Genomic DNA, 12,427 nt, shown 5'->3' with positions numbered 1-12,427 from the left:
TGACACCTTTTTTCATATTTATTATAAGTCTTTTGTGTCCCCAGAATGTGTCTGTAAAGTTTAAGCTCAAAAAACCCATCAGAGTATTTATTATAGCTGTTTGAAGTGTCTGTATTATAGCTGGGAAAAGGTTGTTGCGTTTTTTTTGCACTGGGCCTTTAAGGCTAGTCATCCCCGCCCACCGTTCCCACGTGCCAGTCAGCAACATGCCTCAACACGCCCTTGGCTGCCTCAGGAAGCAGATCTCACGTAACATTTGTGAGAAATACAACATTAAGAACTATTTGATGCATTTTTTTGTGGAGTTGCAACAATGAGTTCACGCACACACACCCACACAAACACATAGCACAGACACGTAGCGCAGACACACACACATATACATAGCGTAGACACACAGACACACACACACACATATAGCACAGACACTTAGCGCAGACACACACACATACATAGGGTAGACACGCAGACACACACACACATACATACATAGCGCAGACAAACACACACACACACACACACACACACACACACACACACACACACACACAGAGAGACAGTGAGAGAGACACGCGGCTGTGCTGATGAAGTGAATCGGAAGTGAATCGCTGTACTTCACTGTACTTCACACGTGCACACGTTTTAAAACATGTTAAACTTGTAAAACTCACTCTTGATCACGTCTGATGATGATTAATGATCCTAGCAAACTGAACAGACCTTTTATTCCCGGTTGCTTTGCGCTCGTCCTGTCTTGTTGATATAATTATTTGCATTACTACAGAGACATGTTAATGCCCGCAGCTGTCAATCAATATTGGTGGGCGGGGGACAGCACTCCTACGTCAAGTTGCGGTCGGTCTGAAAACCGCTCCAATTGGTCCACCGTTTTTATGTTGTTAAATTTGAAAAAAAAGGACTAGGTGTGTTTATTTCACCCCAATATGACAGTACTATTCTTACACACGTATGTCAAAACAGCTTTAAAAGTAGATTTTTCACCATAGGTGCCCTTTAAATTGACGAATTGGATTTGCATGTTTACGAGAAGTGATTTGAATTTCTGAATTGAATTTGTGTTTACGAATTGTGTTTGGAACTTACAGATTAGATTTGTGCATTTTTTAATAATTTTTTGAACTTATAAAGTGGATTTGTGTATTTTGAATCGTGTTTTGAATTTCTGAATTGGATTTGTGTATGTTATTAATCGTGTTTTGAACTAACAAATTGGATTTGCATGTTTACAAATCGTGTTTTAAACTTATGAACTGGATTTGCATATTAAATAATCGTGTTTTGAACTTACAAATTGGATTTGGGTATTTCCGAATCGTGTTTTGAGTTTATGAATTGGATTTGTGCATTTACGAATCGTGTTTGGAACTTACATATTAGACTTGTGTGATTTTGAATCGTGTTTTGAACTTACATATTACATTTGTGTATTTATGAATCGTGTTTTGATCTTATGAATTGGATTTGTGTATTTACGAATCGTGCTTTGAACTTACATATTACATTTGTGCATTTACAAATCATGTTTTAAACTTATGAATGAGATTTTTGTATTTACTAATCGTGCCTTGAATTTACAAATTGGATTAGTGCGTTTACAAATGCTGTTTTGAGTTCACGAATTGGATTTGTGTATATATTATATAATATATTTATACTGTTTTCAGAACAAAGCCAGAAGAGAAGATAATGTTCATCTGAAATCAGCTGACATCCAAGTGAACTGTGCTAATGTAATGATAGTGAACTCCGTGTCACACACTCACATTAGTGGCCTCTCTGACGAGTCTCTGCTCCGTGTAAAGGATGTGTTTGATGCATCTCACCAGCTCCAGCGGACAGCGGTCATACGTGCTCTGAAAACACACACATATTCACAACCAGAATTGAATGATACACACATGCACACAGCTCCATTTACTCTGTCTTGTTTTACTTGAACACACACAAATATATGTGCAGCAGTAATGACAGTAAACACTGAGACTGCACTTTCCTGACCAACCTGTTCTTTATTAACATGCACTGATATACTGTTTGTCAACATCTGCCTCTTTAACATAATTTTTTTATTTCTCTATCTATAATCGTAAATTTTACAATCGTTATTTTTAATTGATCACTTTTTTAGCTAATATTTTCAATATATAAAAAACAAGCCCAACCTTTAGCTGTGAAGCGTAATGTCCTAATTTAATCTTGAGTAAGAATCCATCCTCTCCGACTTGATGCTCTGCTTTCTTCTGTAGTTCCTGAATCAGGCTGTCCAACAAGCGCTTGGCTTTAAGCTCCTCTTGAGGGTTCTCTAAATCTATTGCGTCCCTGACAGAAGACAGACGGACATGTTTAAAAACACCAGAAGATTTTTTTAAATGATGTAAATGTGGTTAGTGAACTTGTGACTTACCAGAGTTGTCCCTCTATCCACTGGGACAGGTAGTGTCGCACCTCTATGGGGAAGTGTTGGCCATAGAGAGACTGCATCTGGTGTAGAGCATCTCCCTGCAGCTGCTGGGCCTGAATCCACACGGCCATGATCACTCTGAAAAGAACACCACAAGAACGTTGTGATTTTGCCAAGTACGATGCAATGAAGGATTAACATCTATGTTGATCCTGGATCATTTTTGTAATCCATACCTTTTCCCTAGCCCTAAACCCAACCATAACTGTATATTATTCAGTCAGAGGAGAAAAATAGTTGGATGACAATCATGTAGAAGTGCATAACCCTAACCGTAAGCCAAAACTTAACATGGTAAACTTATCTCTTAATTCTGATTGGCTGATTGGAATGTTGTTCCAGGATCAACATAGATGTTAATCCCTAAACATGTCCTTCTTGGTGAAATCAGGTTGGTGACACCGCAACATGTTAAATTCAATTCAATTCATCTTCATATATAGCACTTTTACAATGTAGACTGTGTTAATGCAGCTTCTAGTTATTTGAAACTGCTTCAGTCCTGTTTTCAGAGTTGAAGTTCAAAAAGTTCTTAAAGGGATATAAATGAAACGGATAGTTCAATGAATAGTTCGTTAAAGAGAATTAAAGTATTCACTCATTATAATTGTTTCCAAACCTTTATTAAACACAAAAGAAGATACTTTAACCATTGAATTCCATAGTAGGAAAAATAAATACTATGGAAGTCAATGGTTACATGTTTTCAGCATTCTTCAAAATATCTGCTTTTGTGTTTGACAGAAGAAAGTATCTAAAGGTTTGTAAACAACGTAAAGGTTTGAAACAAGCAAAGGGTTTTACAAGCAAATTGATTACAAAAATAAAATATTAGGGTGGACTGTCCCTTTAAGGTCTAAAGCTCTGTTATATATTTTTGTGTAATTACAGTCAAAGTCAGAATTATTAAACCTCCTAAATTATCAGCCCCCCCCACCCCCACCCCTTTATTTTTCCCCAATTTCTGTTTACCTGAGAGAAGATTTCTTCAACACATTTCTAAATATAATAGTTTTACTAACTCATCTCTAGCTGATTAATTTTATCTTTGCCATCCATGATGAGAGTAAATAATATTTGACTAGATATTTTTCAAGACACTTCTATACAGCTTAAAGTGACATTTAAATGCTTAACTGGGTTAATTAAGTTAACTAGGCAGGTTAGGGTAATTAGGCAAGTTATTTTATAACGATAGTTTGTTTTGTAGACTATCGAAAAAATATAGCTTAAAGGGGCTAATAATAGACCTAAAAGTTTAAAAACGGCTTTAATTCTAGCCGAAATAAAACAAATAAGACTTTCTCCAAAAGAAAAAAATATTATCAGACATACTGTGAAATTTTCCTTACTCTGTTAAACATCATTTGGGAAAAAAATTCAAAGGGGGGCTAATAATTCTAATTTCAACTTTATGTTACAGTGACAATTAAGCAACCCTTAACAAACCATTTAGCATTACATTAAAAGCAAATGGGAAGAGATTGTTGTATATTTTAAAGGTGCCATATACTGCATTGGATTAATAAGTCAAATTGTTCTCTGATATCTGCATAGTAGGTTTATGGCTTTGGTAAGTTCAACAAATCTTAAAACAATATGGCTCATGTTATGAATATTAATGAGCTCAGCTGCTCTTACACACACACACACACACACACACACACACCATGGTGGTGAACACGGATAAATGTAAACCCAATCAGAGTAACGTTAACCTATTTTGCTCATCAGATCTGTTGTGGATAAAGTCTACATTATATTTAAACTTGAAAAAAGAGAGTGACAGAGAAGTAGTGCATTGTGTTTTGAAGCTACAGTCAAAGAAAACACAGCCAACCTCTGCATCAACACGAACAGATGACAGTTGAGCTGACTGATTTGAAACAATTGACCCTTCCTTAAGCCCCGCCCTCCTTAGTTACTGTTGCAACGCCTGTCAAGCTTTCGTGCCTGGCACGGCTTTTACAATGTGTAAGCGCCAGTTTCAGACATTGTCAGGGATATAACGTCAGTTTTGGCGAACAGGTGAAATATTCGAGAAGGCCAGACAAAAAAGGACTACAGTATGCATTACAGGGGTATATTCATGACATAATAGGCAACTGATTACAGAATAATTAGCTTATGCTCAGCAGGAGAGGTGAAATTTAAAATTAATCAAATAATAACAAATTAAACCGTGATTTCTCTATTTTTAGCCAAAAAGCATGATAGATTAATTGGTGTGCAATGAAAAATAGCCTTACCAACCCACGAGGAAACATGCATGGACAGTACTTCTACATCATGCATTCATAGAAAGAACAGCCAGAAAGGTAAACTGATAGATTTGCGCATCATTGACCCATAATAACAATGTACAGTTAAAGTTACCTATAACTGTCAGTATGTTTGTGTGCTCTTTATAAATGACTGAAAAACAGCTGCTGGTAAAGTATGATCGCAGGTGTTCAGTTTGTGATCATATCTCGGTTTTGGTCAGTTGATTTGTAATTTCAAATCTTCGTAGCTTGAAACAGATGGAAATATGAAGTTCAGTAAAGTTAGCAACAGATTCGCAGATTCGTATTTTCCGGATCAATAACTCATATGACCTATTCGGTATTAGACTAACGTTACTATATGGCGAAGGCTTAAACGGAGCATTAAAGTTACTCATAATAACAAGTGAAAAAAAAAGAAAAAGACAGCTGTGAAACACAACCAGCTTTGTGTTTTTTGTAGGAAACAGTTTAGATCTGTTAAGGGTAAGGGGTGTGTGAGTTATTGCCACCTGTCTATCACTGAATGTGTCAGGAATATCAAAACAAAACTAACTTATCTCCGCTCCTACAGCGCCCCTCACACTGCTTGATCCACGCTGGCATTTCTTCTTTTGGGTTTTTGGTTTTGAAAAGGGAAAAAATTCCACCATCCCGTCCAAACTTTACAGATACGATTTGCACAATCCTAATGCACAACGCTCTGGTCTGCTTCCCTCGCTCGAAAGCTTGACAGAGCCCCTGCGCGTAGCTATGGTTGCTAAGCCACGATTAGTGGATGGCGGTTTTTAGGTGTGGCTTAGCGAAGGGTCAATTCAGCAGTATTACATGTATTTGTTGAGACGCATCAAATATCAGAATAAACACGATACATAACAAAAAGTTGTGACTAAAATACCTTATGCCTCTACAGCAGGGTTCACCAATCATGGTCCTGGAGGGCCGCTGTCCCTGCAGGGATTAGCTCCAACTTTCTTCAGCACACCTGCCTGGATGTTTCAAGTATACCTAGTAAGACCTTGATTAGCTTGTTCAGGTGTGTTTGATTAGGGTTGGAGCTAAAATCTACAGGACACCGGCCCTCCAGGAACAAGTTTGGTGACCACTGCTCTACAGTGTGGAGATGAATAAATGTATAATCTGTAAATCTTGCATTTTGTATCCTGAGGCCAGTTTAAACATGCCTCGTGCCGTCGTTGCCCAGTAAGGCTAGTAAGGCACAGTAAATAAATGAATGCTCGCAATTTCAAAATAAAAGTCTCAGATATAGGCATGGGCCGGTAAAAGATTCTGACACAATTATATCCTTGTATAAAAATATCACGGTTTCAAGGTATTGAGATTACTGCTCTAAATTATAATATTTTTAATTGTCTGGGTAAAAAAACTACAACTCGTTTCCCCTTTGAACACAATATATTTTATGTAAAAGAAACGTTTAAAATATATATTTTTTCATAATTAATAAAGGGACTAAACCGAAAAGAAATTGATTGAATTAATGAATGAATGATTCAATATATATCAAGTTTAAAATAATCAAACCGTTTAGTTTCAAAACTCAAACGGTTTGCCACAATTGGTTTCCTCAAACAGTTTGAGTTAACTTATCAGGTTTCACAGCATAGAGATGTTGCACAATCAGCAAAACTGTTGCTAGAATGTGTTTTTCTACATGGGCGATATATATTGCATTACTAAAAATGATTGAGGTAATGTCCATGTGTTGTGCAGTAAATCCGTACATTGACCTTTGTGACAGGACTATCCTCAATAGATCCCAAGTGTGATTTCTAAAAACAGAAACTATTAAAAAAAAAACTCAGCACACAGATTTCAGATCTATATTGATAATGAGAGTGGCAGGAAATATGTTCCACCTAATATATTAATGCCAAGAATATTTGTAGTGTATCATCACTGTGCAGTTTGAGGGAAACCTTGTGCATCATAACGATTTATTTATTTTTTTTTAGCTCTGCTTAATATTGTGTCCAATCTTTTCACTCCTCGTGGCTTTCTGAGAAACAGGGTGTCCACATTTAATGGATTAGTTGTTTCAGCAAAGCCACAAAGAAGAAAACATGAAGAGGAAGGAAACAAAAGTGTTAAAATGAAACTCGTGCACACCTCAGACAGAGACATTAAGACGCTTGTAGTCAGAAATAATATATTTATATTTGATTATATATATATATATATATATATATATATATATATATATATATATATATATATATATATATATATATATATATACGTATGATTATAGTACATAATATAATACAATATTTTCAACTTAAAGTGATATTTATAGGCTTAACTAGGATATTTGGTTAGGCAGGATAGTGTAATTAGGCAAGTCATTGTATAATATTGGTTTGTTCTGTAGACAATCAAAAATATATATAGCTTAAGAGGGTTAATAATGTTGACCTTAAAATAGTTTTAAAAAATTCAAAACTGCTTTTATTCTATCTGAAGTAAAACAAATAACACTTTCTCCAGAAGAAAAAAATATAATAGGAAATACTGTGAAAAATTCCTTGCTCTGCTAAACATCATTTGGGAAATATTTAAAAAAGAAAATATACAGAAGGGCGAATAATTTTGACTTTAACTCTATAAAGCCTAAAAGCCAGTATCTGTCAGCACTAGTGCTTTGCGTGTCTGCAGAAATTTGGCTGTGTGCCATTATAATATCCTCAACATGCCAACATGCTTTTCTCTTAACTACAGGCGCTGCATTAACATTAAACTGAATGCACATATACCCAGTCAACATACATGACTGTCGGCAGGGTCATCTGATCAGTCCACTGACAGATTTTATGACTGTACGCCACAGGCTGAAATGAACCAGCAAACAGCCTCTGTGATGAACAGCCAAAGGCATTATGCATTAAAGAGGACAAGTCCATTCCTCCACCTATCCATCTAATGTTATTAATAAAATGTTGATTTCGCTTATCTATTGTTATATATTATTTGTTCTTTAAATTTGTTATTTAATTTTAAATAGCAAACTGTTTTTGAAAGTGCACTAGTCAGTTTATTAGGAATAGTTCCCGCAATTTAAACTCCTGTGTGATATAAATGAATTTATAGTGTGACAGAGCTGTATGAAACGGTCTGTGTAAGTGCATATTTGTGTGGTTCTATGCCACTTCAGCTTTGCTTTCTGTCCCAACATCTGTCTGCCTTATCTATCTGTCTGTTTTTCTATTTGTCTGTCTGTCTGTCTGTCTGTCTGCCTGCCTGCCTGTCTGTCTGTCTAGTCATCTATTCATCCTATAATAAAAACAATATTATTTATATCTAGATTAACAATCACATTAACTGTTTTTATCAAGTTACTCATTGTACCTCAATAAACTCCCCAATGGAAGGGTTTCAGGGCAAGTACGGTGGATACAACTCGAGCTACTTTTGAACTTTTATTGCGTACACGTATACAATGTTTGTCCACAAACTAGACAGCCTGAGTACTGACATTACACTAGTCTGTCAAACTTCGACGTTCTTCCTTGTTTAATTAAAAGTTGCTAGTAGGTTACAAACCGGCAAGCATACCAGCCCCGAACAATAACTAACTGAGAGAGAAAAAAAAAATGAAACTTGCATCTTGATTTATACACAGACACAACCTATCGGCTAGAAACTGTAATACACATATCCATAATCCATAATCAGAATTATGACGGATATAAAAATACAACATAAATGTGCCTGCATTTAAACTTAAATGGCAAATATACATTCTTATATTTGTTCTTCAAATACTCTGAAGCATAATAACAACTATCTTTAATAATACACAAACAATAGTGACACATACTGGAAAGTCCTACATTAACTCAGTCATTAATAATAATTAATAACTAATTAAATGAACGTAATTATTAAAAAACTTATAAACAAAAATGTTAGCAAAACCCAAACTAATCATTAATCTAAATATTTCAATTTCAATAAAAAATCACAATGCATTCTTAAACAAGTTGAAGTTAAAGGTGAAACTGTAATCATAACAAATTTAGTAAATATATCTTCAATTTAAACACTTTGCTTCACCAATAAATTTTGTGTTTGTGTGTGTTTGTGTGTGTGTGTGTGTGTGTTTGTGTGTGTGTGTGTGTGTGTGTGTGTGTGTGTGCGTGCGTGCGTGCGTGCGTGCGTGTGTGTGTTTGTGTGTGTGTGTGTGTGTGTGTGTGTGTGAATTTTTGAATTTTTTAAATTTTTTTCTTTTTGAAATATTTCTCAAATGATGTTTAACAGAGCAAGCAAATTTTCAGTTTGTCTGATAATATTTTTTTTTCTGGGGAAAGTTTTATTTGTTTTATTTTAGCTAGAATAAAAGCAGTTTTTAATTTAATTTTTAAATTTGTAATTGAATAATTTTTTTAAAATTATTAGCCTCTTTAAGCTAATAATTCTGACTTCAACTGTATATGTATGTATACACATAACTAAACTTATTGTTTTGAAAATTAAAATTTAAAACCAAAATTGAGCCAAAGCAATTAAGAAAAACTGTAAATGTTGACTATTATACTGTTCATGCACCCAGACTTGATTGGTTAAGTATTGCAATTAGAGGTAATTTACCGATTTAGCAGACATTATAAACAGTGTCAATGTCAGATATGCTGTATATAGTGTAAATATGTTGTCACCTTGGAATTATAAGGTTCTGTCTGCGTTCTGGGTGATTTTGAGATATTGAGCTTTAAAGTTTTTGCATTCCATAGCAAAAAGTATGTGTGCAACATTTGTTTTTTTAAATAAAATGTCTTCAAATGTAAACAACTTATAAAAAAAAACATTCTGTAATGTAAATAAGTTGTCATTTAATAAGAATGTGTGAATAACTTAATTTTAACAAAAATGTAATTTAGAACCTAAGGTGACAATGTGTGTTTACAAATGATTGTTAACTGAATAGCCAGTATTGAGTGTGATGGCTTACATAATGAAAAATGATTCAGAAGTTGTGGAGGGTTTGACAGTTTATATGAGAATTGACTCATCAGTTTTGATCAACAAGCCATATGCAATTAGTTTTTGTCCAAACTACAGACAATTGTACTTACTGTTTGCATGTGCCAAAGCATTTCCAATTTGCTTAAATCAATAAGAAATCCCAATCTGAGGTGAACAATAAGCTAATTGTTGAGAGATCTGAACTCATTTAAAAAATGTATTTCAAGCTAGAATTGGGTCAAAGCAACTGAGAAAACACTGTAACAATACTGTACCCTTTTGACTATTTAGCATCAATAAAACGGTAAACTACAAAAAATGCTCTAGATCAAGTATAGCATAATAAAGCAGCAGTTATGATCTAAGAGAGGAACTACATCCATTGTCTTTCAAATATATTTGTCGCCTAAAAACACACAATCTTTCACTAAAAACGAAAGTGACTTGTGAAAGTTCACAGCTTGCTCTCTCTCTCTCTCTCTCTCTCTCTCTCTCTCTCTCTCTCGCTCTCTCTCTCTATCTATCTCTGTGTGTGTATTGTGTGCATGTTTGCATTTCCTAGCAGCCACACAGACATGCAGACACAAAAACCACTGATTTCCAGTCAGCTCACCACACATGCAAACTCGCAGCACTCTGCCTGTCAGCTGACCACAAACACAAACACTAGTTTGTGATTCATGCGATGTGATAAATTTGACTGATGTGTGACGTGATCTGGCCAGTCGCTGATGTAGAAACCAGGTCACATTTTGGTTTGATCTCATGATGTGTTTTTTTGACACTGACGGCTTTCTGTTGCCATTAACAGATTCACACTTCACGCTACTCTCCCATATACCGTAGCAAACAGACACTGGCTGGTGGATTATTTGGGATGTTTAAGTGTTTTTAATTATTATTGTTTATTTTGGGGGGATTTGGATGACCATCTAGTGCTAATCTATATGATGGAACTACAGAAGAGTCAAGCTTTAAATTGGAAAATTATCTAAACTCTTTGGTCATTTTTTGAGTGACATGGTAATGGTCTAATCTGTTACAATGAGCTAAGCTAAGCTAAGCTAAGCTAAAAGTGTTCCTGCTAAACCTGGAGATCAGCTGAATGAATTCAAAAATGGTAAAACTCAACCATTTAACTCTAGCAGAGTGTTCCTTTAACCCTATGTGAACTTAGTGTTTGTAAGGCCTGTTGGCCTAAAATTAGAAAGTGATGTAAATGTAATTAGTAAAATGTGGCTAAAAACTAAACTACAATCATGTCACCTTTGCTTTTGCCTTCTAGAAATTTAATGTAAAGAATTATAATGTTGTGAATACGTATTTTTTTTATTTTTGTTTTAAGTTAAGCCTCCCTTAGACGGGTGTTGAGAATTAGCAACTCATATGCTACATTCAATTTTGTCCACCCAATTCACCTATAGTGCATGTCTTTGGACTGTGAGAGCAGACTCACTAGCACAGGGAGAATGTGCAAACTCCACACAGAAATGCCAACTGCCCCAGCTGGGACTCAAACCAACGACCTTCTTGCTGTAAAACGACAGTGCAAACCACTTAGCCACTATGCCGCCTGACGTTTTATTCAAAGATTGCATCCTATTTAAAAGATTGAATCCTTGCAAACGAATCACCTCAAGCAATTAATTTAGATTCTCTTAAAAAATAAATTGATTGAACATTTTTAATCCTTGCAAATGAATTTAGTATGCGAGTCAATTAAGAGGCTTATTCAGATTAATAATATGATATCCTTGGAAATTAATAGCAAACACGTTATAATAATCAAGTTAGGTCATGTGAATATTCAAAGATGTTTTGTTTAATGTTTTAATGTCAGTCGATTAAATAGTTATAACAAATTACATGATGCAGAGTAGTTAAAGGACTTACAAATACCTGCATGTATAATTTGTTTTCAGAGAAAAAAAGAGGGCTTATGAACATCTGCAGACACACATCTTTGATCGTAAAACACAGAATGTCCATTAACTAACCTATCAGGGTCAAATAAGATTTTCAGCGCAGTTCTGAACGACATACATAATGTATCTGAAGCAGCCATTTCAAACTGTGATAATCTTCAAGACTTATCATCTGCGTTTAACTGCAGTATCTCGTTCCTTTAAAGCTCAGCAGCAGATCAAGCTGTGATTTCTTCACACTGTGGATTCGGGACTTTTCACTCCCGCTGAGCTCAGTATGTTAAAAAACAACAGCGCTACCGTCTGATGGCTGTTTGTTTCTGCTAGGGCTCTTTGAGCAACTGCGATCCTCCCAATGCACATAATATGAGGAATTCAGAAATGTGCTGTTAAATTGTTGATGATGTAACTCTGCTAGACCTCACTGAGTCTACAGATTCATTCAATTCAATTCATGTTTATTTCTATAGCGCTTTTACAATGTAGATGGGTCTAGTACATTGTAACTGTTCCAGTCCAGTTCTCGGAGTTGAAGTTCAGTTTAGTTTAGTTCAGTGTGGTTTAATTTTCACTGCTGGAAGTCCAAACACTGAAGAGGAAATCCATCGATGCGTAGCTCTACAATTCCCAAACCAAGCAAGCCAGTGGCGACAGTGGCAAAGAACAGACTTCACCAATTGACGAAAGTGAAGGGAAAAAACCTTGAGGGACTATTCAAGACTAGCACATTTCCTGAACTCTAAAATAAAAAAAATGACTCAGTGACTTCCACA

At 35.3% G+C, this 12,427-nt stretch overlaps 1 protein-coding gene across 11 annotated transcripts in view; it reads right to left on the bottom strand.

Moving 5' to 3' along the window:
* Nucleotides 1-12,427, bottom strand: part of stat5a (signal transducer and activator of transcription 5a) — a 199,059-nt gene that overhangs the window by 61,774 nt on the left and 124,858 nt on the right. For all 11 annotated transcript variants that reach the window (XR_015479601.1, XM_087242303.1, XM_087242305.1 and 8 more), the window contains 3 exon segments: nt 2,426-2,560; nt 2,184-2,340; nt 1,785-1,874 (listed from right to left, as the gene is read on the bottom strand). Coding sequence is in view for 10 of the 11 variants with exons in the window: in XM_087242303.1 (XP_087098429.1) it covers nt 1,785-1,874; nt 2,184-2,340; nt 2,426-2,553 (375 nt within the window). In the remaining variant the exon portion in view is untranslated.

The sequence above is a fragment of the Danio rerio genome, chromosome 3 (assembly GCF_052040795.2).
Source record: "Danio rerio strain M-AB ecotype USA chromosome 3, GRCz13ab, whole genome shotgun sequence".
NCBI lineage: Eukaryota > Metazoa > Chordata > Actinopteri > Cypriniformes > Danionidae > Danio > Danio rerio.
The sequence above is the reverse complement of the archived record's forward strand: the minus strand, read 5'-3'. Positions and strand labels throughout refer to the sequence as shown.